This window comes from Plutella xylostella, chromosome 23 (assembly GCF_932276165.1).
Source record: "Plutella xylostella chromosome 23, ilPluXylo3.1, whole genome shotgun sequence".
Classification (NCBI taxonomy): Eukaryota; Metazoa; Arthropoda; class Insecta; order Lepidoptera; family Plutellidae; genus Plutella; species Plutella xylostella.
Window position 1 is genome coordinate 11,531,923 of NC_064003.1, and position 25,311 is coordinate 11,557,233.

Here is a 25,311-nt window from a genome sequence, read left to right on the forward strand (position 1 = left end):
AGGTTTGAAAAACTTGTTTTAATTATGGGTGAATTTAATTTAATGTTACACTTACACCTCACACCAAGGGTTCCGTACAAAAGGACCTCCCATTTTCATAATAGATGAAAGTCTGGTTATTTATTGAATAAATAGAATGACACATCAACCTACAAAGTATGAAAAAAAATATATATATTTTTTCTTATATACCTACCTACCTAGATTAAGCTCGCTTATGTATGGGGTATGGGTGTATCTTACAACTGTACAGACTCAGACGGATAGACGAGACTGTAGGCAGTAATCAGTCAGAGGAGCAAACTAGTTCAAAGCCCCTTCGTTTCGTACAACTGGGCAATAGAGCAAAAGACTTGATTAAACTGCAAAGGTATGCAGGAAAGACTGATGCATATATTATGTATAAAAAAAGTTGGGCTTACCCATTGAACCATTTCATTCGCATGGTAGGTAAGTATGTACCTAGGTAGCAATTAGTGTATTGACTTTATACATATGTATTAAAAAAATATCGATGAATAAAGTGTATGTTTATTTTAAAACAAATTAAGTATTTATAATATGCATATGATCAAATACCTCAGGTACCTGCAAGCTATATGTATATGCGAACCTGTATGTAAAAGTTACCTTCCTGTATTAAATAGCTACCTATGTTTTAAGATCACACTACCTACATTATGTCTGAAAAACCCAATTATATTTGAAGCTATACCCCTAAGAACATCGTAGTACCGTATTGATTAGATTTTTCCGTATTCTTCCTTTATGTGGTCAGCGATTTTCTCTGCGATCATGATGACGGGTGCGTTGGTGTTCCCGCTGGGCAGCGCGGGCGCGGCGCTGGCGTCCACCACGCGCAGGCGCTGGAGCCCGCGCACGCGCAGCCGCCCGTCCAGCACGCCCCCCGCGCGCGCCGAGCCCGCCTGGTGCCAGTACGACAGCGTCATCTCGCGGATGTAGCACTCCAGGTACTCGTCACTCAGGAACCGCAGCGCGGCGCAGCGCGGCAGCTGCACGCGCACCAGCCGGGACCGCACGCTCCTGAAGAACTTAGTCCTCAGAAGACTCAGGATCTTCTTGATGCCCTCTCTCATGAGGACGAGGTCTTCCCTCTCCGAGTAGTAGTTGAGATGCACGACGGGCGGCGCGGCGGCGGCGGCGCTGCGCACGCGCACGGCCCCGCGCGCCGCCCCGTGCAGCAGCGCCAGGTTCAGCACGAACAGCTCGTGCCGCAGGTTCTGCTCGAGCACGGAGCGCACCACCGCGTCGTTGTACGTGAACGTGCGGTTGAACAGCGGCACCAGGTGAGGCGACGACTGGTTCAGGTAGAACTGAGCCACTTGCAGGTCCGGACGGCTGAAGTTTACAATGGAGAAGAAACCATCGATTCGTGGCATAGGATAGTAATCTAGAGTAAAATTATTGAGATGGTTGACGTGAGCGGTGGGCTCCCCAGTGAACACGAGCGGCACGAAGGGGTGGTCCTGCAGGTGGCGTCCCACGGGCAGCTCCGCGACCACGGTGATGTTGAGCGGCGCCAGGTCCTCCCGGAGCCCGATGCCCGACGCTATGAGAAGCTTCGGGGTGTTGATGGATCCGGCCGAAGATATCACTTCTTTGTTTGCAAAAAAATGCATCGTACTACCATTAGTGAAGACTTCGACCCCGAACGCAATCTTTTGTTCGTCGATTAATATTTTGGTAGCGTATGCATTCTTAAGGATTGCCAGATTGGTTCTGTTGCTGGCGGGCAGCAGGAAGGCCTGTGCGGAGCTGGACCGCACGCCGGGGCGCCGCGAGTGCGTGAAGAAGGACCGCGCGGCGCCCCACTGCCGCGCCCCGTTGTAGTCGCGCACGCGACGGATGCCCACCTAAGAGAGGAAGATAGATAAATTGTTTTATTTCTCAACACAATACATACACACAGTACACGGGTTAGATAATATTAGATAATGAAAACACACGATAATAATATAACAGACAGACCTAAAGACATTAAAATATAAATCAGCACCATGTGTAGGCTTCTGGCTCAGCATGATATGACTGAGTGACAGAGAAAGAAGCTTCCACCAAACACAGATGTTCACCTCGTCCAGCGCGTCCAGTACTCCCTGCAGCTTCCTGATGTTGTTCACATCGCGGTACTTCTGCCGCGACACCTTCATGGGACCACTGTCACTGTGGTGGGAGGCATCGAGGGGATCGCTGAGGATCTGGTCGTCTTGCAGCCGCTCGCTCTTGAGGAAGTAGGGCCGCACCTGGTCCCAGCCCCAGCCCCGCAGCCCCGCCCGCGCCCAGCCGTCGTAGTCCTCCGGGTTCCCCCTACAAGTTACAGGGCAATGAGACACATTCTAATGAGGGGACAGTGTCAGCATCGAAGTCAAATAAGCTGAATACGTACAGTCGTACAGACAAATATGTAGATATAGAAAACAAATGACGCAACGTTCGTCACTTCAGCGGCATTCAACTATAAGTGGACCCGAGGATGAGTAAGAAGTGAAGCAGTAGTGCGACATTGTTCCAGACCTGACGTAGACCATGGTGTTGATGGCGGAGGTGCCGCCCAGCATCTTGCCCCGGAACAGCGGCAGGCGGCCGGGCCGGCGCTGCGCGCGCGAGCAGTCCGCGGCCGGCGCCGAGTAGTACCGCCAGTCCACCGCACTGAACGGGAGCTCCGCCACCAGACCCGGACGCTGCAACAAAGTATTTGTATAAACATAAAAATTCATTTATTAGAAAAAACAACAAAGACACACAAATTTGTTAAATCCTTGGTCCTCAAACTAGGATTCCCTGTGCTATGAGGACCAGTATCCCATTGTACCTATGTAAAGTTTGTGTGGATGGATGTTGCTCTTTTCCTCGAGAAGCATTTAAGGCGAAGCAAAGCTGGCGGGAAAAGCTACCATTTCCATACTATTAAAGTATTCTCATTACGTCTTTCTTATTGTGTCGGCGACAATCACCAGCGCTAGACTGAGTTTGCCACCATAGTGAGAGGATTTATCCAGACAGTTCAGTTTTTTAGTCACTAGGAGGCTGCTTGCAACCACTGCTCCATTCTCACCCGGCTGGCCTCAGGCGGGTCCCCGCCGGCCTCCAGCAGCAGCACGCGCCACTCGCGCACTTCACTCAGCCGGCTCGCCAGCACCGCGCCCGCCGACCCCGCGCCCACTATTATGAAGTCAAACGCCTCTCCATCTGGAATGTTTTCACGATTTTGTCATTTTGACATGCTCGGTACAACTTTACCTCCAACTCAAAGGCCTTTGAACTTTAAAAGTTTCGGGACATAAAACTAGCTAAGCATGTTAATGCAGGGTATCAGTTTCCTACGTATCAAATTTCATCATTTATCAAGCCCTTTTGAAAGAGTGACAAACATTCGATAGCTACTATGCCGGCTGTACCGCGCTTGTCGACCACGTCGTTTTGATTTGAATCACTACTTCGTCTTAATTCTTAACAATGTTAATAATATAATCATGTCACAGGGCAGGCACAGCACGAATTAAGCGGACCTTGTAAAAAACGTATCCCTAAAAATTCGTCTACTTGAGCCTTCACTTAACATTAAAAGTATATTTAACTATATTTAAATTTTATTAATAAACTAATTGTGTGTCATTTGCAAATTTACCTTTCAGGTCAGCGCTGGGGGGCCACTGAAAATTATCTTGCGTTTGAACAAAACTCACGGTTACAAGAAATAAGCAAAGGTTGAGCAACATCATTCTGAAAACGATATACTTTCAGAACAACTGTAATATGAGAAAATAAACTGAAGACTAGACAAGCTGTTTATTTATTTTATTGCATTAAGTATATATTGATTTTGTATATTGACTTAGTGGTTTCTGAGGTATCGGCCGGTACCTTGAAACTTAAAAATCACTTGAAGCCTGCCCGTCTGTTCACTACAAACTACAAAACCACATTGTTTTGAAATATTGAATTTCCTCGATGGTAGGTAGGTACCCAAGTACAGGCTGAATGCAACACAGGCAAGTGAACCGTACTTCACCCTTCACTATCTCCCCGCGACCGGAGTATGCCTCCCGATGCCTCCCAGGCATGTATACTCAGGGTTTATTATGAAATAGGTTCAACAATAATGTAAGTATAGTTACAGGTAAAAGAGCAATTGTAATAAGTTGCTATCATTCTATTCTCTGTGGTGGTGTAAGTTTTGTTTGTTTTTTGTTTTTTGGGGACATCTCACACACGACCATCCGATCCCAAACTAGGTAGAGCCTGTAATATGGGTATCGGACAGCTGATATATCTACACAAATACATAGATAGATACATATTAAATATAAATATCAACACCCAAGACCCGAGTACAAATATCTGTCTTTAAACAAATATCTACCCCAGCCGGGAATCGAACCCGGGACCTTCAGCATTGCATTCAGCGTCACTAACCACTACACCATTAGACCGTACAAGTACCTGCACCTGGCTCTCTTGAGTGGAACCTTTGTGCGTGTCACCAAGGTCTATATAAACTGCCTTCCTAAGCTTGGACCATTTCCCACCACGCTGGTCTACTGCGGTTTGGTGGGTTCACCTCAACTTAAATTTAATAAGTATAAAAAAATAAGCATGTATGCATTTTTCTTGGCTTCGGCTTTACTATACGTTACTATACTGCGTTCCGTCCCCACAACTGAGTCAATATAAACAAATAAACTTAGTTGTACCTAGCTAGGTACCATGTAGGTACGTAAGCAGCTATTTGATCTAGTGCTTAGATAGGTACATAATAAATTAACTATGCTCATTGCTCATTAATAATTGTAAATTATTGGAAAAATTTAATAGCTAATAGTGAATTCATAATGTTGCGTTACATTTGCTTATTTTTTGTGATTTTTGTTCACGCTGACGATTATATTCAGTGGCCACCTACTATTAAACAGCAAGGTAAATAATAAAACTTAAACAGTTCTGATTGCTTCCTCTCCAACTTGATAAATCTTACAATGATTCAATAAACTCTACATGTCCCATCTAATAATTATTTAAATAAGGTAGGTACTTAAACTAAATTCACGTGCAACAGCTAGCCTACATACTTAGATATTATGAAATCGATCAGTGATTATAACTAGGATATCCACATCCAGCAGTGGGTAGGCACCTCAGCGGCGGCGGCGGCGGCGAGGGACCTGTAGTTCACATTATCTACATACCTTCATTAAATAATCTTGGTCGGGTAAGATAATTTGGGAGATATAAGATAATGTGCATGTCGAGATATAAATTTTAAATAAATTCCACAAGCGGTGGAACTGTGGAACATTAGCGGTTACACAATCAGAATGTAGAGCGGAAATCGGCAGAGTCATCATTTTTAGCATTTCATTAGATATAGTAACACCCTGCATTATCTGTAGGTACTTATATTATGTTAGTATTAGTTTTAAATAGTATCTAAAGTATTAAATTTGATAAGCAACTATGGATCTCTATTAAAATTACAGCAAATTTTAATAGAGATTACGTAAACAATGCATAATTGCTTAAATTACGGCTGCGAATTAGTACGAATGCCTTCCTCAAAGTAAAATATGCTCCGTTCCTATCTTCACGGTTTCTGTTATAATATTCTATACACTAAATTAAATAGTTACCTACTTGATAATAATGATTTTAGAAAGGTTATTGAATTTCTTTGGTCTTTCTTCCATGTTTTTTGGCCGCTCAGTGGAGATGCCGCGCTGGCCGCCCGACGCGCCCGTCAGAGGTACGTACAGACACATTTCTGTTTATTTTTGTACATAGTGATGTGTCATGAAGTCAAGACATAATCGTCATAAAGTTCGTCAGCTGAATATAGACCAACGAACTTAGACAGGTAGAGCTAGCCGATAGCTGGTAGCGGCTGTACGAGGAAGGCAGAGGACAGGGTGTTGTGACGTTTCTTCTGTGTTATTTCTACCATATTAACTCCATCATATTCTATTATAGATGGCGAGAGTTTTGACTTCATAATAGTGGGTGCTGGTTCAGCGGGCGCGGTGCTGGCGAGCCGGCTCACTGAAGTGAGCGAGTGGCGCGTGCTACTGCTGGAGGCCGGCGGAGACCCGCCCATAGAGAGTGTGGTGAGGATCTTACCCCAAATGCATTCAGAATAATGTCCAGTAACTATAACTGAGATATACTTTCACTCGTTCCATGTCTTGGGCATATAATTATTGTGTACCATCGGGGAAATCCATGATAGCCAGACTGCGCTATTCGTCCTGAGAACTTGTATCTTTGTAACTACCATCTTTGTAGTCAACATTCGAGCAGGCTGCAATGGGCTTTACTACACTGGCTCTATTCCCTATATGGATAGATAGAGGACCTAAATTTACCTGATGTATTTTCCATGAGATGACCCATACCTCAACCCTGGTCCTTCGCGGCAGGTGCCAGGTCTGCTGGGCTCGCTGGAGCACAGTCGCGTGGACTGGAACTACTCGTCGGTGAACGACGGGTGGACGGCGCAGGCGCAGCGCCGCCGCGGCCGCGTGTCGCTCCCGCGCGGCCGCATGCTGGGGGGGACTTCCAGCCTCAACTCCATGATGTATGTCAGGTAAGCACACCCTACTACTACAAACTTTAGTCCTTCCTTCAGTCCTAGTCCAAAAATACATCAGATAAAGCTCTGCGAGTATGCTAGATGTCTAAATTTGCAAGATATTTATGTATAATTAACTGGGTATGTTGAAGTAACCTAAACTGATGTTACCAACTGATGGCATCCCCAAATCATTAACTACGACATTTCCAACATTTTATTATCAATTCAGTACTTAAGTGAATTTAATCTTGTTATTTCAGGGGTAATCCAGCAGATTACAACAGATGGGCAAGGAAGGGATTCGAAGGATGGGACTGGGAATCGGTTTTCCCATATTTCTTAAAGAGTGAGAATCTCCAAGATGAAAACTTAAACAATGATCCCAAGTACTCCCCTTACCACAACACTAAAGGGCCCATGAAGGTCACTGTGCAGGAGAGCATCGATCCCAATGTTGTTGAAAAGTGGGATGTCTTGTTGGACTCATTGGATGAAATAGGAATTAAAAGAATAGTGGATTACAACGGCCCCGATCAATTTGGTGTTTCCAAATGTTACTTCAGCCACTCGGCACCGCCGGGCGTGCGGTCCAGCACCGCGCAGGCCTTCCTCGCGCCCGCCGCCGACAGGACCAACTTGTTCGTGCTCAAAAACGCGTTCGCTAAAAGAGTCCTCATAGACGACGACAGAGAAGCGAGAGGGGTCGAAGTGGAAGTGGACGGCGAGGTGCTTCAATTCTTCGCTGAAAAAGAAGTGATCGTCTCTGCCGGTGCACTGAATAACCCCAAACTGTTGATGGCATCAGGTATCGGCCCGGCCAAAGAGGTAAAGAAGTTGGGAGTAGAAGTGTGCGCCGATTTGCCAGTCGGTTACAACTTGCAAGATCACCTCCTCGTGCCAGTATTTTTCACCGGAGCGCCAACCCAGCATATCGACGAAGCGAACTACGGACCAAAAGTTAGTCTCGACTATTTTCCGTTTCCCCGGCTGACCGGTTTCTTCTCGGTGCACAACCGGGCGCGGCCGGAGCTGCAGCTCATCTCGTACTACTTCAACCAGTCGTCGCCGCTGCTGCAGGCCGCCCTCAACCGCTCGCTCAACTACGACGACGAGGTGGTGGACTCCGTGGAGGACGAGAGCTACAAGCACGAGATCTTCATGCTGGCGCTGGTGCTGCTGCACCCCAGGTCCCGCGGCAAGGTGACCGTCACCAGCCTGGACCAGGCCGTGCCGCCGCAGATCTACCTGGGCTACCTGTCGCAGCGGGACGACCTGCGCCTCGTGCAGGCCGGCATCGACAAGCTCCTGCAGCTGACCACCACGCGGTACTTCCGCTCCGTGCGGTCCCGCCTGCTGCGCGTGGACCTGCCCGACTGCGACAACCACCACGAGTACCTGGGCGCGGCGTACTGGGAGTGCTACGTGCGGCACATGGCGCGCTCGCTGTGGCACCAGGCCGGGACGTGCGCCATGGGCCGCGTGCTGGACGCGGCGCTACGCGTGCGCGGCGCGCGGCGCCTGCGCGTGGTGGACGCGAGCGTGATGCCCGCGCTGCCCAGCGGGAACACCAACGCGCCCGTCATCATGATGGCTGAGAGGATGGCCGATGTCATCAAGAAGGAGTATAATAAACTTTGATTAAACCTATGATTAGGTATGCATTAGTTTCTAATAAATTATGTTTAGCCCTAATATTTGAATTCATCTCTTCTCATGAAATATTAAAGTAGGTACCTAAAGTGCGTTAGGTATAATTAAATACGGATTAATTATCTTCTCCAGAAAAAGATAAATCTTTGGTCGTAAATCTGTTTTATTCAACACATACACACTAACATACGACACGACAGTATAGGTACTCGTACCTAATAATGATAATAATTGTAGGTATACCTGGATCTTTTATTCGACGGAATTCTGACAGTTATCTACTTTTGACATGTCAGAGATCACAAACCTTTTTTGGCTGAGCCCTTTTTTCAATACGAGTCTGGAGGGCCACTACCAAAATCAAACGAACGAACGAACAAGAGCTCGGCTCTATCTCGTTGTATTAAGCGTGCCGATTGCGTGACAATTCTTGTTCGTTCGTTCGTCGATTTAGAGAGTGACCCCCCTGAACATCTAGGTCTAAACTACTCTATACATTTTATTTGTTGAATGTACCTATCCATTTTATTAAGTGCGGCGCTCCAAATTAAAAGGGGATATACTTACCTACGGTGAGTAATAATTACGTCCCTTTACATCACAAAAATAATATACTTAATTAAAGTATAAATTAATAAATAAAGAAAAAATATAATCGATTATTAAATAATAATAAGAGCGGTGGTAGCTCAGTCGGGTAAGCGCCCGCTTCTCACGCAAGAGATGCGGGTTCGAATCCCGGCGCTGACATGTATGTACCAATGAGTACTTTTAACTTAAGTACAATGTATACCATCGCTCTTACGGTGAAGGAAAATATCGTGAGGAAACCTGCATATCTAGATTTAGCACATCTAGATATGTGAACCCACCAACCCGCAGTGGACCAGCGTGGTGGGAAATGGTCCAAGCTTAGGAAGGCAGTTTAGACCTTGGGGATATGCACAAAGGTTCCACTCGAGAGAGCCAGGTGCAGGTACTTACATCCCCAAAGAGAATAGAATAGAATATCATTATTAATACTATTACGAGGGCGATACCGAAATGATCGGGAATAGAAAAAAGTACAAAGATATCATAATATTATTTACTTTTATTGTTTTTCAAAGTAGTCTCCGTGACATTCAATGCACTTTTTCATTCGATTAAACCAATCATTGAAACAGTAATTCCAGTCTGAAGTGGATACTGTCAAAACAGCTGATTTGTAAGCTTCGACCGCCTCTTCTGGGCCGCTAAACCGTTGACCACGTAGCATATCTTTAATTCTTGGGAATGTAAAATAATCATTGGGGCTCAGATCAGGGCTATACGGAGGATGGTCCATCAACTCCACGTTTTCCATATTTAAAAACGTTCTTGTTTTGCGAGCGGTATGAGAGCTTGCATTATCTTGGTGAAGGATTATACGACGATTCGGGTTAGTTTTACGAAGTTCTCTTACGACTTCCGGCAAACAAATTGTTGTGTACCAATCAGCAGTAACCGTCCTTTGTTCTTGTAATGGAATCGTAGCCACATGGCCAGTTTTCGATACAAACGAAGCGACCATTTTTTTCGACACGCTGCGTGAGCGAATAACTTTTGTTGGCTTGACCTCACCTTCGAAGACCCAAACTGCCGATTGATGTTTTCTTTCGGGCTCATATGAATAAATCCACGATTCATCACCAGAGACGATATTGTAGACAGCATTTGAACTGCCTCCATTGAACCGTTGCAGAGCAGATCGACACCAATTAACACGAGCCGACTTTTGTTCCTCGGTCAAACGGTGGGGCACCCAGCGCGAAACTAACTTCTTGACACCCAGTTCTTCATGTAAAATGGTTTGAATGGCTGTCATACCAATGCTGAGAGAAGCCCGAATCTGCTCGTATGTCACATGTCTATCTTCTTTTATTAACTGGCGTACAGCATCGATGTTATCTTGTGTTACCGCTGTTTTTGGCCGACCAGTAGAAGGGACTGTGGTAAGAGAGGAACGTCCACGGCGAAACTCAGAATAACAACGATATATAGTCGTTTTACTTGGTGCTTCAAGTTTATAAATAGAAACAAGCTCGGCGAGACATTGTTCTTGAGATAAACCTCGACGAAAGTTGTGAAAAATTATTGCACGGAAATGTTCCCGCGTAAGCTCCATTTTTTACACCGACTTGTCAAATTCAAATGGTAAATACTCTTTTATTTTTTACTTTTTTTAAAATTCGAAAATGGAATTATCTTTGAAAAAACACTACATTTGATACACCAAAAAGGTTTCACTCTAATTTATTCCTAAGTATTCTATTCCCGATCTTTTCGGTGTAGCCCTCGTACTAACCGATTAAGATGATACTTAGACTGCTCAATGAAAGCCATTAAAAAAATTAATATTGGCAATTAGTTCAATCGTTTCGGAGATATGCGTGGACAAACATTATAAACATACAATACATCTATAAAATTTTGCAAGTATATTTGTTTGTTGTGCAGTCCCAATAATCTTACATAAGTACATACAAGTATGTACCGAATAAAGAATCTTTTTTTGAAATCGATTAAAAAGGTTTACTATCACTGAATTTAGTAGGAAGTGATGCCAGCTAAAGAATAAAATAAAGTAATTAATATGAATTCCATACATTATCTGTCATTTTATTTTTTTATTGCCCAGAAATGGATCAAATTTTTTCCTTTTTTCGGTTATGAGCTTTTTAAGTAGCATCACTTTTGAAATGTCAGAATTCCGTCGAATAAAAGATCCAGGTATAGATACTTCTGAAGCCTCTGTCACCGAAGCGACTACCGGATACGGCGGAACTTTCCACAATGAATTTTAATTACTGCAGAGTCGAGAGTGATGAATTATTCAGGCCTAGTCCGCAGTCTCCGCCGCCACTTTTATGTGATGAAACTTTTATATTGCTTCAACTGTCGCGCTAATGTCACACGGCGTGGACACCTAGCGACTAGCGACCCAGTACCGACTATCTGTAGATACAAACTTATATACAACGGTCGTCTAATATTGAAAAACTGAATAAGTAACTAGGTACTTATCACATACGGTAGAAAGTATTTAGGCCCTGACACTTATAATTATTAGGTAGTCTATTCCCAAAGTCAAAATAATTTTGAATACTTAACTAAGTATAATAATTATATTATTAATGAATGTGTGTGTTGTAGGATGGTCACATGTATAAAAACTAAAAAGTAGGTAGGTACACAGCTAATAGCTTTGTATACAAACAAGCCCCCACATAGTGCATCATAAAGAATTCATCGGGTAACTGATTCCACGAAGATGTCTCCCTCCAGGCATGATGGATTGAGTACTCGCGCTGTACTTAGTATGATAAATTACATTACAGTAAAAGCACCGGAGAAAAATGTACCCGTAGTTATTGAATCTTTGTAGATAAGTACCTATTGGCGTGCCCCTGCCGAGTCGAGCAATACAACGGCACAGATTGATACCTACTAACTGTAAATTATTCAAAAGCAGGAACAGGATTTCCCGGCCTAATAAGATGAATAAAGTTAACCTAAACCTAAACCTGAGCCCTTAACTATCCCGTTCACTTATTTTCGATTCCCAATAATTTGTTGTGGATTTACATACTGTTCGTTTGATGGTTTTATGTTGTGTCACGGACATACTGGACTGCTACTGGAAAACTCTCATAGAGAGGAGTAAAATAATCGTCTCTAGATTTATATCTGTCTCGGGATGGTACCATCTATCTTTCCCACACAGTCCGCTACGTGTAGAACAAAAAGTTAATTAACTGTACCTATGCACTACTACTATGCTGCTGCGATGCTCTTGAATAGACACAGATAACACTAAGTATCTAGGTATTAATAAAATTAATACAACATATAGACTTTATAAAACTGGAGGAAACAAAAACAATAAGTTTAACAATCATAATATTACTATTTTTATTTAAAAAAATAGTGTGTATAGGAATATAAAAATATAATCTTGCAAAACCTTAAATATACTTATTATGTTACCTAAACAGGTACAGGTATATAAAATATAACAATAGCTTGTACTATTATATACATATAACAACATTGTATAGGACTTAATTTTATTGTTAATGCATATTTTATCTGCATTTTATACTTATTGCACAATTACTTTAGCAAATGTACTTAATTCTACAACCTCAGTAGGTACAACCTGGCACTTTTGGAACTTACACACGAACCAATTTCTAGACTAGCGTAATCTACACGCACATTCACTCCTCAACACAGCACCACGCGTCACAGCCAACAGTCAGAAATACATGAAGTTTACAGGCGCAAACGGCTCTTTTGGATCTGCTGGGGAGCCACTTGACTTTGGAGGGCCTCCAGACTTCTTCGGGGGCCCATTGGACTTTGGGGGGTCTCCCGACTTGGGGGGCCCACTGGGCTTTGGGGGATCTTCAGACTCCGGGGGCCCACCAGACTCACTAGCCTTTGTTTGCTCATTCTCGTGTTCCTCGCTGAAGTCCCTCTTGCCCCCTTGCTTGCGTGTGACGCGCAGGTCGGTGATGCGCATGCGCGGGTCGGCCGCCTTGCACATGTCGTAGAGCGTGAGCGCGGCCACCGCGGCGCCCGTCAGCGCCTCCATCTCCACGCCCGTGCGGCCCCCCGCGCGCGCCTCGCACACCACGCGCAGTGCGCCCCCCGCCCCGTCCCCCGCGTCCCTCGCCGGGGGCAGCGTGACCCACACGCGCACGGAGCTCAGCGCCAGCGAGTGGCACAGCGGGATGAGGTCGGCGGTGCGCTTGGCGGCCAGCACGCCCGCCACCTCGGCCACGGCCAGCGCGTCGCCCTTGGCCACGCGGCGCGCGCGCAGCAGGGCCAGCACGGGCGCCGCCACGTGCAGCGCGCACTCGGCCCGCGCCGCGCGCTCCGTGCTAGGCTTGTGCGCCACGTCCACCATGCGCGCGCGCCCCGCCTCGTCCACGTGCGACAGCGAGCTGTACGCGCGCCGGGACGTCACCGCCGCGGGGGGGCGCTGCAGCAGCGAGGGGGGCGGGGGGGACGGATATGACGCTAGCCACCGATCAAAATCATGGGCCGGTTTTTCATATCCTTGAGGCTCTGCATGCCTGCAACACAACACTCCGTTGTTTAAATGATGTGTGAGTGGATTCAGCTGAGGTTAGTACCTACAATGGGAATGATCGGTAGATATGGTTGAGTGTGAGACAAAAATATCGGGATAGTGCTGTGGAGCCAATCACAGCGAGGAACCATGGCAATGAACACACTGCCTAATATGCAAAAGATTGTATGATTTAGTACGTGTGGCAATTGCCTTAGTATGATTAAACACTTCACAATCATAACATGACGTGTTCTTTTTAAGATGCCTGGGGGCCGCATGTGTGGCGGCGGGTACTGACCAGCGTGTTGCGGCTTCTTGTTCATGAGAGCCTGTCTGATGAGCGCCGCCAGCTCCTCGTCCTCGGCCCCCCCGCGCAGCGCGTCCCGCAGAGACACCTCCGCCGACCCGAACAGACACACCTGCGGAAGATAGAAGAAGTCAAGATACGAGTATTAAATACTAGCTGTTCCCGCAAGCTTCGCTACACCTTAAAAAGTTTTCGTGTGGGAATTCCGAGATAAAAAGTAGCCTATGTTCTTTCTCAGGCTCTAGGCCATACCATCTGTATACCAAATTTCATTCAAATCCGGTCATTACTTTTGGCGTGAAATAGTAACAGAGAGACAGGACACAATTACTTTCGCATTTATAATATTAGTTAGGAAGTTAGGATTGGGATTGGGATGCACACACGGACACCCGACTCCAAACTGGGCAGTATGCTGTGTGTATGTAAGGTGTACACGGATACAGTTATTGATAGATACATTATATTGTACGTACAATGTGAGCAAAAGTAATATATTAAAAAATGCTCTATTTTTTTACTCGCGATATACGTATACCCGTAACAATTAAGTGTACTTATATCGCGTTTCCGGATCGCCTTTTTTTTCATTTTATCGGTAATTTTGCTACGGATTAATTGTGGCGTTTTATTGTGCCAGTAAAACCGCTTTGACTCAGCATATTTTTAGGTATAAATAAATAAGTCCTATTTTAGAGATAAATCACATCTTTTTATTTTCGCCACAAAATTATAATCGTCTTCGTCGTCGTTTGAAAGAATGCAATCTATGTTAACAGTTCTTTTAATCATCTGTGCCTTTCTTTCTCATCGACTCTCACGTGTACATCCTTCTTGGATCCGTTCTGGTCCCTTCATCATCAGGGATCGCTATTTTAAAAACTCCGCCTGTATACTTTTAGGCGCAGGCCACCGTACTAACTCATCCACACACACACACACTCACGCCTTGTACTAATGTACTCCCTTGCAGGGTAGGCAGAGGTGCATTGCTGCACCCACTTTTCGCCAGTGTTCTGTTAGTCCCAATCCCAATGTAATAGGGGGCGGGCCTATTGCCATTTTACGGGCACATCCAAGACCCGAAAACAAATATCTGTGTTTAAACAAATATCTGCCACAGCCGGGAATCGAACCCGGGACCTTCGGCTCAGTAGTCAGGGTCACTAACCACTACGCCATTCGGTCGTCTAACTCATTCCACATATATAAATGTTATACAGCGCTGGTTACAGTACTCGTACCTTGAGGTTCCCGTCGGCGGTGAGCCGGAGTCGGTTGCAGGAGGAGCAGAAGGCGTGCGTCATGGACGAGATGAACCCCACGCGCCCCGCGTGACCCTCCACTTGGAACACCTGAGGAGACAAGCAGTTGTTAGAGCGGTGGTAGAGATGCGGGTTCGAATCCCGGCGCTGGCATGTACAAATATGTTAAAATATGTTTATTTAGTGTGTAAAATTTAAATTTAGTTTACGATGAGACTATCATATTCTCATATGAGAATAAAGCCTCTATAAATAAATGAGATTAAAAAAAAAGTACAAATTAGTACATATCACGACTGTAATCCCCGTGTCGGTGATAGGTCGCGAGTCGTATCGCCGTTTTTGAATGAGTACAATGCCAGTGCATTGTACCAACCAACTCACTCGAGTACAATGCACTGGCATTACACGACAACTTCAGTAAAATAAATAAATAGAATCAACCAACCAACCGGACTGCCGGATGTTTTCAAGCTGCCCGAAGGCCTTTGACTAGGCTTAGCGACTGCTGCCGAAGCAGCAACCGGGACCCACGGCTTAACGTGCCGTCCGAAGCACAGAAGCGTCCAGAAAAGAACCACTTGAAATCGGTCACCCACGAACTTATATAATATACAGGGTTATTGGTAAGTAGACCGGATCCTTTCAGGAGGTGATAGAGGAAGGCATTTCCAGTCGATTGAACCCAATAATGCATTATCCTAAACTTAACCATTTCTAAGATATTTAATATTTAAGGTTTTTTGAATTTTTTGCCAAAATTTTATGCCTAAAACCGAAAATAAAAAAAACTAGTCACATTTCAATAATTTTTTTGGTTGTTTTGCATAAGTAACACCTTAATAAACTAATTAAAATAATCAAATGTGCATTATTCGACTTAAATTAGACATAATACCTCAAAATAGTAAAACATTTTGAAAAAATATTCAAAATGCAAAAACTAATAAATTAAATTAAAAAAGATTTTCATATGACATTTTTTTGTGCACTTCAGCTTAAAAACATGGTCAACTAATAAGCTTTCAAACAAGATGATTCAATACCAAATCGATGAAGGTATCACTAAGATATGGCCAAAACAACCAGAGAAAGCGGAGAAAACTGAGCAGGGGTTTCCATACTAAAGTTAACAGGACTGAAAACAACAACACTTTTTACCTTTAAATTGGGCTAATTTTGTTAGTTTTCCTGTTGAATTTTGTCCGTCTGTGCTGGTTGTTTTGGCCATATCTTAGTGATACCTTTATCGATTTGGTATTGAATTATCTTGTTTGAAAGCTTATTAGTTGACCATGTTTTTAAGCTGAAGTGCACAAAAAAATGTCATATGAAAATCTTTTTTAATTTAATTTATTTGTTTTTGCGTTTTGAATATTTTTTCAAAATGTTGAACTATTTTGAGGTATTATGTCTATTTTAAGTCGAAGAGTGCACATTTGATTATTTTAATTAGTTTATTAAGGTGTTACTTATGCAAAACAACCAAAAAAATTATTGAAATGTGGCTAGTTTTTTTTATTTTCGGTTTTAAGCATAAAATTTTTGCAAAAAATTAAAAAACCTTAAATATTAAATATCTCAAAAATGGTTAAGTTTAGGATAATGCAGTATTGGGTTCAATCGACTGGAAATGCCTTCCTCTATCACCTCCTGAAAGGATCCGGTCTACTTACCAATAACCCTGTATACTACTAGTTGTTCCCGCAAAGCTTCCCCAAGCCTCGCTTCGCCTTAAAAAGATTTCCCGTGGGAATTTCGGGATAAAAAGTAGCCTAATCAAAATATCCTTCCACCCTAAGGTTGTCTTGAAAAAATCGCTTTAAGCGATAAGACCGCCATTTTTGTACATATTTTTGAATTTAAGTTATGTAAGTTTCTTTTATGTGTGTGTACAAATAAAGAATATTCTATCTATCTATCTATCTATGTTCTTTCTGAGGGTCTAGACTACATGTATACCAAATTTCATTCAAATCCGTTCAGTAGTTTTGGCGTGAAAGAGTAACAGACAGACAGACACAGTTACTTTCGCATTTATAATATTAGTTAGGACTGACCCGTGCGGTGTCGTTGGGCCTCGGAGTCACAGCCCGCAGGTCGGGGAACCAGCCGGCGATGGCCCTATACGTATACAGGTTGTTGCAAAAAGGGTATACTCGTACTAAGCCGAAACCTACATGTGCAGCATGTTATATTAACCCCGAAAATGCAATTAGAATTTCAATTTTCTATGGAAAATTAATATTATGTTTCGCGAATATTGAAATTCTGCTTTAACCGTTTTTGCAACACCCTGTATATACTACTGACCCGTGCGGTGTCGTTGGGCCTCGGCGTCACTGCCCTCAGGTCGGGGTACCGCGCGGCGATGGCCCGCAGCGCCTCGCGGTACGGCACCAGGCGGTCCCGCTGCCACGCGTTGCCGCTGAACGGCATGAACTCTATGAACCTGCACAAGACATTCAGAAACTATTTTGTAAAATTGCTATAACAATTGCTAAATTATAAAAATATTTTGGCGGACTTAAATGGTCAATATTTTTATAATTTTGGATAAAATATAAATGTGTTCGTACACCTGGAGACTAACAATTTAAGGATTAAGTACTTAGAGGTGATATACAAGGTGCAACACTCAGTGCATGCAGTAGATAATATATTATATGTACATGGTGCTGCAGTTAGAACAAGTAGAAGACGAATACAAAGTGCAGCAGTTAGTGCATGCAGTAGACACTAGACAGTATACAAGGAGCAGCAGTTAGTGCATGCAGTAGACAGTATACAAGTGCAGCAGTGAGTGCATGCGGTAGACAGTATACAAGGAGCAGCACTTAGTGCATGCAGTAGACAGTATACAAGTACAGCAGTGAGTGTATGCAGTAGACAGTATGCAAGGAGCAGCAGTTAGGGCATGCAATAGACAGTATACAAGTGCAGCAGTTAGTGCATGCAGTAGACAGTGTACAAGTGCAGCAGTTAGTGCATGCAGTAGACAGTGTACAAGTGCAGCAGTTAGTGCATGCAGTAGACAGTATACAAGGTGCAGCAGTGAGTGCATGCAGTAAACAGTATACAAGGAGCAGCAGTTAGAACCTGACTTCTACTTCTCGGTCGCGCGTGAACTCCACGAAGTCGCAGATCTCGTCGTCGTTGAACCCTGCAAGCGAAACACGACTCTATTGTACACACACATTCTACATATTTCTGGATGGTAATTAAATAATTTAGCAGCCTATTATGAGTGTGGCCGCATACCTACAGAAAAAAAGCTGGAAACCAGCGCTGATAAGGGGATACGGGGATTACAATTATGAGCATAATGTATGCATGGAAAACTTTGAAAAGCGATATCTAGATTGTGTGGTCAATGGTTGACAACTAGAGATAATATGTATAGAGAGGGGGGTAGTAAGGTGTGGGTACCCTTCATGAGCACGGTGTTGATCTTGAGCGGGCGGTAGTCCAGCTGCAACGCCAGGTCGATGGCCGCCAACACGCGGGACAGACCCTGGAACATGGCATCACAACATATTATTTAACACTTTATTGTATACAAAATACATAGGTACAGTCAGCTGCATAAGTAGCTGTACACTTTTGTACGTTGTCAAACTCACAAATTGCCTATTAAAACATTGTCAGTTTGTTATGTAGCTAGTTTGACAAGGAACAGACGTGTATAGCTACTTATGCAGCTGACCGTACAATAAAATATGGAGAAAATTAAACTATAAACTAGTATACAAGGGCAGACTTATCGCCTTAACGCGAACCCTTCCAGTCAACCCTGATAGCTCAGTGACATTGACGTGGCAGAGGCCCGGCCGTCTATGCCGAAGAACCGAGGACTAATGTGTGGGGATAAACAAATTCGTGGGAGGCCTTGCGGTCCGATACTAGACGTAGTAGTGACGGGACGAGGGAGATTGAGGAAAGAGTGTTGTTGCACTTCTTGGTTGGGACATGCCTGATGCCTCTATGGCCAGCAGTGGACAATTAAGGCATTATGATAAATAAGCAGACAAATAGATATCAAATTCCTGCAGGCTCCGGGTAACTGTAGACTTGAGGAGTGCATAGTGCAGGCTCGTGCCCACTTAACAGGAGGTTGCGTCAACTTCCACTAGTATTTTTTATAATGCATAGCAAATGTGCTATGACACGCTTATTATGTAAATTTAGATATCCTGATGAATGTCCACCAGTGCAAACAGCACCTGGTATTTGCATTGTCAGTACAGGAAGTGTGTTTATTATTCGTTTGAACAAGTGTGCAGAGTTTGTCTCAACAATACGTGGACTGCGGAAGTAGCTCTGTGTACATACTACTATTATTATATACCTAGGTATAGGTATGTACATAGGAACACAGCTGCTGCCACTTGGCCCAATTTCCGCTGATTACTTCCACTTACTTTCTTTTTATCCGTGTGCATTAAAACATCTGGTGGAAGTGTACTTGTATCTATTCATACATAATAAGCAATAATAATTTGCTTCTCCATAGAACATTTGATGGTCACGTGACTTTTTACTATGAGAAGCGAGTTTCTTTTTCGCTAATTTCCAAAAGTCATACTACATACATATACGGGACATCGTGTATACTCGTCACATATTCTCCTCGGTCATTCCTCAGAGCGTGAAGACAAAAGTCTTCAACCAGTACGTCCTGCCAGTGATGACGTATGGTGCAGAGACGTGGACACTGACGGTAGGACTGGTCCACCGATTTAAAGTGGCTCAGCATGCTATGGAGAGAGCTAATATGCTTGGGGTTTCTCTGATGGATCGTATCAGAAATTAAGGTTATCCGTCAGAGGACTAAGGTTTAAGGTAACCGACATAGCTGTCAAAATATGCAAGCTAAAGTGGCAGTGGTCTGGTCATATCTGCCAAAGAACTGATAAGCGTTGGGGTAGACGAGTTCTCGAGTCGAAACCACGAACAGGCAAACACAGCATGGGACGCCCTCCCACCCGACCGACGACCTTAGGCGGGTAGCCGGTAGTGGCTGGATGAGGAAGGCCGAGGACCGAATGTTTCGGCGCTCCTCGGGAGAGGCCTATGTCCAGCAGTGGATGATTATGTGATATATATTATGATTATTGGCTGATGATGTGTATATTGACGACCGAATGGCGTAGTGGTTAGTGTCCCTGACTACTGAGCCGAAGGTCCCGGGTTCGATTCCCGGCTGGGGCAGATATTTGTTTAAACACAGATATTTGTTCTCGGGTCTTGAATGTGCCCGTAAAATGGCAATAGGCCCGCCCCCTATTACATGGAGACTAACATAACACTCTGGCGAAAAGTGGGTGCATCAATGCACCTCTGCCTACCCCGCAAGGGAGTACATTAGTACAAGGCGTGAGTGTGTGTGTGTGTGTGTACTGTATTGTCGCATGGTGTAGGTACTCACGTTCCTTCGTGCCATGTGCAGGTATCGGTCGGGGCGCAGCGTGTCGAGCGACACGTTGAGCGCGTCGAGGCCGGCGCGGCGCAGCGCGGGCAGCGCGCGGGTCAGCACCAGCGCGTTGGTCGTCACGCCTACTGTCTCGATGCCCGGGATCGACTTCAGAGACTCTGCCGGGAGACACGATACTTCAGTTGACAGATCTAACACAAATCCTTTTGCTGACTACAGGGTGCTTGTTAGGGAATACAAGCCCGGGATCCCGCTCCCCGGGATCCCGGGATCCCGGTCATTTTCCAGTCCCGAAATTTTTGGGATTAAAATTTGCCAATCCCGGGATTTTCGGGATTGACATAAAAGGGTAAATTAGTATGTAAGGGTATTCTCGTAGCTTTGTTGTCATTAGTTAAATGACAAATTATTGTTTTCTACCCGTGTGATGTCACAGATGTCATAATTTATACGTAAACAAATATGGCTGACACCGTTTTCGCTTGTTTATAAAAAGTAGAACTTTTAAGTTAAAGTTTTGCAATTGGCAAGGTTCAAAACAAATAATAGATTATTTTGTTTGGTCTAATAGAGTAATTGCTCATATTAGACCTACTTTAAAAAAGAGTCAAGTAGCCTATTGTTTATCTTTTTTTAAGAAGTATATTTTTTTTCAACTAAGTATGGTCTGACAAAGTTAAATTATAAAAAAAAAAAAACACGCACTCACGCCTTGTACTAATGTACTCCCTTGCGGGGTAGACAGAGGTGCATTGCTGCACCCACTTTTCGCCAGAGTGTTATGTTAGTCCCAATGTAATAGGGGGCGGGCCTATTGCCATTTTACGGGCACATCCAAGACCCGAGAACAAATATCTGTGTTTAAACAAATATCTGCCCCAGCCGGGAATCGAACCCGGGACCATCGGCTCAGTAGTCAGGGTCACTAACCATTACGCCATTCGGTCGTCTATAAATACTGTGTCTCCAATAAACCTAAAAACTTTGATAAACCTAAATACTGTGTCTCCAATAAACCTAAAAACTTTGATTCGTCAGACGTGTTTTTGTTTGTGACCTTAATCCCGGGACTATCCCGGGATCCCGGGATTGTCTTCATCCAGTCCCGAAATCCCGGGATCCCAAATAAAGGCCGGGATTGTATTCCCTAGTGCTTGTTTATAAGTGGCTATCTCGTTGGCAGGAGAATGTAATCGTCTGTTCTGTACAAGTTTCATGATGAGACCAAATCTGGAATCGGGAAAAACAAAACAGCTGTTTCGTAGTAAAGTTACATACATAGATTCATAGTAATATCATAGAATAACAAGTAATACCTAGTTACTCAATCAGAATGTGGGAAACAGCTGTTTTATTTTTCCCGATTTCAGAGTTGGTTCCATAATGAAAGTTGTACAGAATGACGAGTACATTCATCTACCAACGGGATAGCCACTAATAAACGAGCACCCTGTATACGTAATAGAAGTAGTTACAACAGTACTCACGTATGATGTCGGGCAGGTCCCGGCGCAGCGTGGGCTCGCCGCCCGTGAGGCGCACCTTGCGCACGCCGAGCGCCGCGAACACGCGCGCCAGCCGGGCCAGCTCCGGCCCCGCCAGCAGCGCCGCCGCCGGGCACAGCGGCACGCCCTCCGCCGGCATGCAGTACTGACCTGAGGGTACGATACACACAGTCACGCCACTGCTTTCCATAAGGGCTAGTACGGGGCGCATTTAAGACGTGACAAGAGTATTGCATCGCGCTCACTCACATCGCGCAACTTCAAGAGCGAGCGCGACGGAGAACTTTTATCACGTCTTAATAGCGCCCCATGTTACATGGCCATACCTTAGTTTTAAGTATTGGAAAACAGACTGCATACTCAATACATAAAATTCGGTACTTACCCATCAAATGAGTAATACAATAGGCCAGTAAAATTTTCACAAACATAATTATAATGGGGGACATCTCACACATGACCATCCGATCTCAAGCTAGGGAGACCCTGTAATGTGGGTATTGGACAGCAGATATAGGTATTTTAAGTGTCTACAAATATTGTACTTACATTACATAGATAGGATACATATTGCAACCGAAAACCGGAGCACAAATATCTATCTATAAATAATAATCAGCCCTGGCTGGTCAGAGTCACTAGCCACTACACAATTTGGTCGTCTAACACTTTAGGTCTGCTTAACTTCTCATATACTTCAGCTCTTAGGTGAAACTGTGTTTAAATCGACTAAATTACAAATACTAAAGAATCATAATGTATATCTAGTGTAAATCGACTAAAATACAAATACCTAAGGAATCGTATTATATCTTCATATCATGGACCTACATACTTAGGTAATTATAATAATAAATCAATTTATTTTCAGATTATCAAATCCATACAATGTTTTAGTAACAATGTGTCCTTAGCCTATGTTTTAAACACAAAATTAAGTAAAATAAGAACCAAAATTATTATTACCAACTCATATTTATGTCCATAGACTAAGTACTTTTGCTTAATAATGTACTAGTTACTTATGTTATTATTGAAAGCCACTCTGTAGTGTAGATAAGTATGATGTAATGTAATATTATAGTATTTACATTACAATTTGTAATATAATAATGACGTAAACAAAAAACTGATAAGAATAGTTATAAGTAATACCTAATTACAGAAAAAAATAAGTAAGTACTTGATTTCCGCTGTACTAGCTAAAATATTATATTTGATACTTAAGTATATATTTATTAATAGAATAGAATAGAATAGAATAGAATACTACTTTATTGACTAAAAATAACACAAATAACAAATTATACAGTGGAGTTAAAGCAATAGGCGGCCTTATCGCTAAAAGCGATCTCTTCCAGGCAACCTTTGGGTGGAGGAATGACTTAAAGAATAAGGTGGGAAGGTGTACAAATATAGTAGTAAACATTCACAATTTTTATAATAAATACTTAAATACATACATACAAGATATACAAAAAGGCAGAGGAAATAGTTATCTAGATTTATATTATATATACTTAGGTACTATTGCAAGATTGAGGAAAGATAATGTTCTTTTACCTGATTTTTGAATGCTATAATTGTCTTGGCAAAACGGATATTTAGTGGTAATGCATTCCACAGTCTTATAGCAGTAACAGTAAATGAGTTGCTGTAAAACTCAGTAGTATGCGATGGGAAATTCAATAGACGCATTTGTGAGGATCTCATTGGTCTGTCGTCTGGATGGTTTTTAAAAATAAAACGCTCTTTGAGGTACGCAGGAGTTGAGGGAAAATGCAAAATGCTGAGCTTTACAGTTGGTAAATTCTAGGTAACTTAATTTTTATGTTTGTCTATCATGTTTTTTCTGACTCTGGGATTATTTAGATGTAAAACAGTAGGTAAGTGAAAGCAGCAGATAGTAAGAAAGTAGGGTGTGACTTACAGCGCAGGTTGCAGCGCTCGGTGAGCGAGATGCGCAGGTAGTCGTGCAGGCGGCCGTGCCCGTCCATCAGCGGCGCCACCGCTCCGGGCTGCGGGGCTGCGGGCTCCGGGCCCACCCGCTCGGGGGACACCGACACCGCTGGCTGCACCTGCCCATACCAGTACCAGTGTTATCCAAGCCACACTTTTAAACTAATTGAAATAAATATCATAGGCAGTAGAAAATTGTACTCCTACATGTTGAAACATCTTAACAATTTTAGATTATCGAACAGTTTCTATATTATTTACATTCAAACTGACTTCAAATGTCATGATATGGAGCTACAAGTGCTAATAAGTTAATTGCAAATACTCGAGAGGGTTAATATGTACACATGGTTAGTAGGTTAAGGTCAGAGGTGAGTAGGTTATGTTTCCCTTACATCAGTGCTGAGCAGGCGACAGATAGCGGCCCGCAGGCGCGCGGCGGCGGCGGGGCGGCGGATCATTGCGTCACTGATAGTGATGCGGGGCGACGTGCGAGCGGCGACCCGGCACTACCACTACTGACTCAACTGTTGCTAAACTTGCTCAGAACTCCATCAATCGGATACGCTGCTAGGACTCGTTTCGCGCTGAACTTACTCAACCGCGAAGGCCTGTAATGAGTATACGTATGTAAGTAAATAATGAGCCAATCTACAAACTACTTAAATACAGGAAAACATCATTAAACAAATAGCTGTAATAAAGTGTGGCATCTATATGGAGGTACTTTTAAATGCTGTATACATTAGGAAATGTTGATGTTTCTAAATAAATTCAATAATATTCACTTTTCGTTTTCAAATATTACACCAGATTTTATTGAAAACTTACAATACATGAGCTGACTGGAACTGAATCTGACGATGATGATAAGTTGATAACAATATCACCCGATCAGCTGTTTTTGACACAAGAGACAGGCAATCACAATATTGACAATGACATTGACATAACGTGTTCCCAGCCAATGCGCGAAGCAATGATGAAAGAATTTTTTTTTTCTTTCGCCATTGGCGTGAAGACTGGATAATATCCAGTTTTCACGCCAATATTCCCATGGAAGTAATAAAATATTCCAGATATTATCTTTATACGCAAAACTTGCGCAAAACAAAACATACCACTAGCGACATCAGCTCTGTTGTGGTTATGTAGATTATGTAGACATTACTGATTACGTACCTACGTAAGTATTCGTATGGATGTTGTCTCACTACATTTGAGAGTAGTTTGTAATATAATAATAATTAAAAAATAAATAAAAACCGACTTTAAAAAACCACTAAAAAGTAAGAAATAATTTAAGGTTTAGACCAATCCTAGGTCACAGTACAAATATACCTAATCAGGAACTGTTCTTTTTTGATGTTGGTGCGGTGACAAAGTAGTTAATCTGAAGAAATATGGCACCAACTTACACTAAAATAAAACTTACATAAAAAAAAACATACATAACGATGAATTGAAAACCTCCTCCTTTTTTCGAAGTCGGTTAAAAATTGAC

At 43.3% G+C, this 25,311-nt stretch overlaps 3 protein-coding genes across 4 annotated transcripts; 1 reads left to right on the plus strand and 2 right to left on the minus strand.

Annotated features, from left to right (window-relative positions):
* Window positions 1-16: 16 nt before the first annotated feature.
* LOC119692484 (ecdysone oxidase) lies at window positions 17-3,817 on the minus strand. The gene is made up of 5 exons (XM_048629482.1): window positions 3,650-3,817; window positions 3,077-3,210; window positions 2,536-2,702; window positions 2,094-2,328; window positions 17-1,874 (listed from the first exon to the last, which is right to left on the minus strand). The coding sequence occupies exons 1-5, from the start codon at window positions 3,741-3,743 to the stop codon at window positions 744-746; spliced, it is 1,761 nt and encodes a 586-aa protein (XP_048485439.1). The 5' UTR covers window positions 3,744-3,817; the 3' UTR covers window positions 17-743.
* A 936-nt stretch (window positions 3,818-4,753) lies between these two features.
* On the plus strand, window positions 4,754-8,278 carry LOC119692482 (ecdysone oxidase). Its single transcript, XM_048629481.1, has 5 exons — window positions 4,754-4,938; window positions 5,723-5,761; window positions 5,986-6,119; window positions 6,432-6,598; window positions 6,847-8,278. Exons 1-5 carry the CDS (start codon window positions 4,854-4,856, stop codon window positions 8,222-8,224), a joined length of 1,803 nt encoding a protein of 600 aa, XP_048485438.1. The 5' UTR covers window positions 4,754-4,853; the 3' UTR covers window positions 8,225-8,278.
* A 3,931-nt stretch (window positions 8,279-12,209) lies between these two features.
* On the minus strand, window positions 12,210-24,721 carry LOC105396999 (GTP 3',8-cyclase, mitochondrial). 2 transcript variants are annotated; one of them, XM_048629479.1, is made up of 11 exons: window positions 24,639-24,721; window positions 24,203-24,418; window positions 23,779-23,926; window positions 21,831-21,998; window positions 20,338-20,501; window positions 18,339-18,423; window positions 18,014-18,072; window positions 17,223-17,361; window positions 14,889-14,999; window positions 13,636-13,756; window positions 12,210-13,338 (listed from the first exon to the last, which is right to left on the minus strand). In XM_048629479.1, the coding sequence occupies exons 2-11, from the start codon at window positions 24,266-24,268 to the stop codon at window positions 12,516-12,518; spliced, it is 1,884 nt and encodes a 627-aa protein (XP_048485436.1). In that variant the 5' UTR covers window positions 24,269-24,418; window positions 24,639-24,721; the 3' UTR covers window positions 12,210-12,515. The 2 variants fall into 2 exon arrangements, with proteins under 2 accessions (XP_048485436.1, XP_048485437.1); XM_048629480.1 differs by having other exon boundaries at window positions 13,147-13,338; window positions 18,009-18,072.
* Window positions 24,722-25,311: the final 590 nt, after the last annotated feature.

Excerpts from the sequence above, each read along its gene's own strand:
- LOC119692484 (XM_048629482.1), bottom strand. The coding sequence starts at position 3,743 with ATGATGTTGCTCAACCTTTGCTTATTTCTTGTAACCGTGAGTTTTGTT. Across the intron at positions 3,211-3,649 it reads CCCCAGCGCTGACCTGAAAG|ATGGAGAGGCGTTTGACTTC; the intron begins GTAAATTTGCAA and ends AAAACATTCCAG. Across the intron at positions 1,875-2,093 it reads TACTGGACGCGCTGGACGAG|GTGGGCATCCGTCGCGTGCG; the intron begins GTGAACATCTGT and ends TTCCTCTCTTAG.
- LOC119692482 (XM_048629481.1), top strand. The coding sequence starts at position 4,854 with ATGTTGCGTTACATTTGCTTATTTTTTGTGATTTTTGTTCACGCTGAC. Across the intron at positions 5,762-5,985 it reads GCCCGACGCGCCCGTCAGAG|ATGGCGAGAGTTTTGACTTC; the intron begins GTACGTACAGAC and ends ATTCTATTATAG. Across the intron at positions 6,599-6,846 it reads AACTCCATGATGTATGTCAG|GGGTAATCCAGCAGATTACA; the intron begins GTAAGCACACCC and ends TTGTTATTTCAG.
- LOC105396999 (XM_048629479.1), bottom strand. The coding sequence starts at position 24,268 with ATGATCCGCCGCCCCGCCGCCGCCGCGCGCCTGCGGGCCGCTATCTGT. Across the intron at positions 20,502-21,830 it reads GGACCTGCCCGACATCATAC|AGTCTCTGAAGTCGATCCCG; the intron begins GTGAGTACTGTT and ends GTCTCCCGGCAG. Across the intron at positions 13,757-14,888 it reads CCGCCGACGGGAACCTCAAG|GTGTGTCTGTTCGGGTCGGC; the intron begins GTACGAGTACTG and ends TATCTTCCGCAG.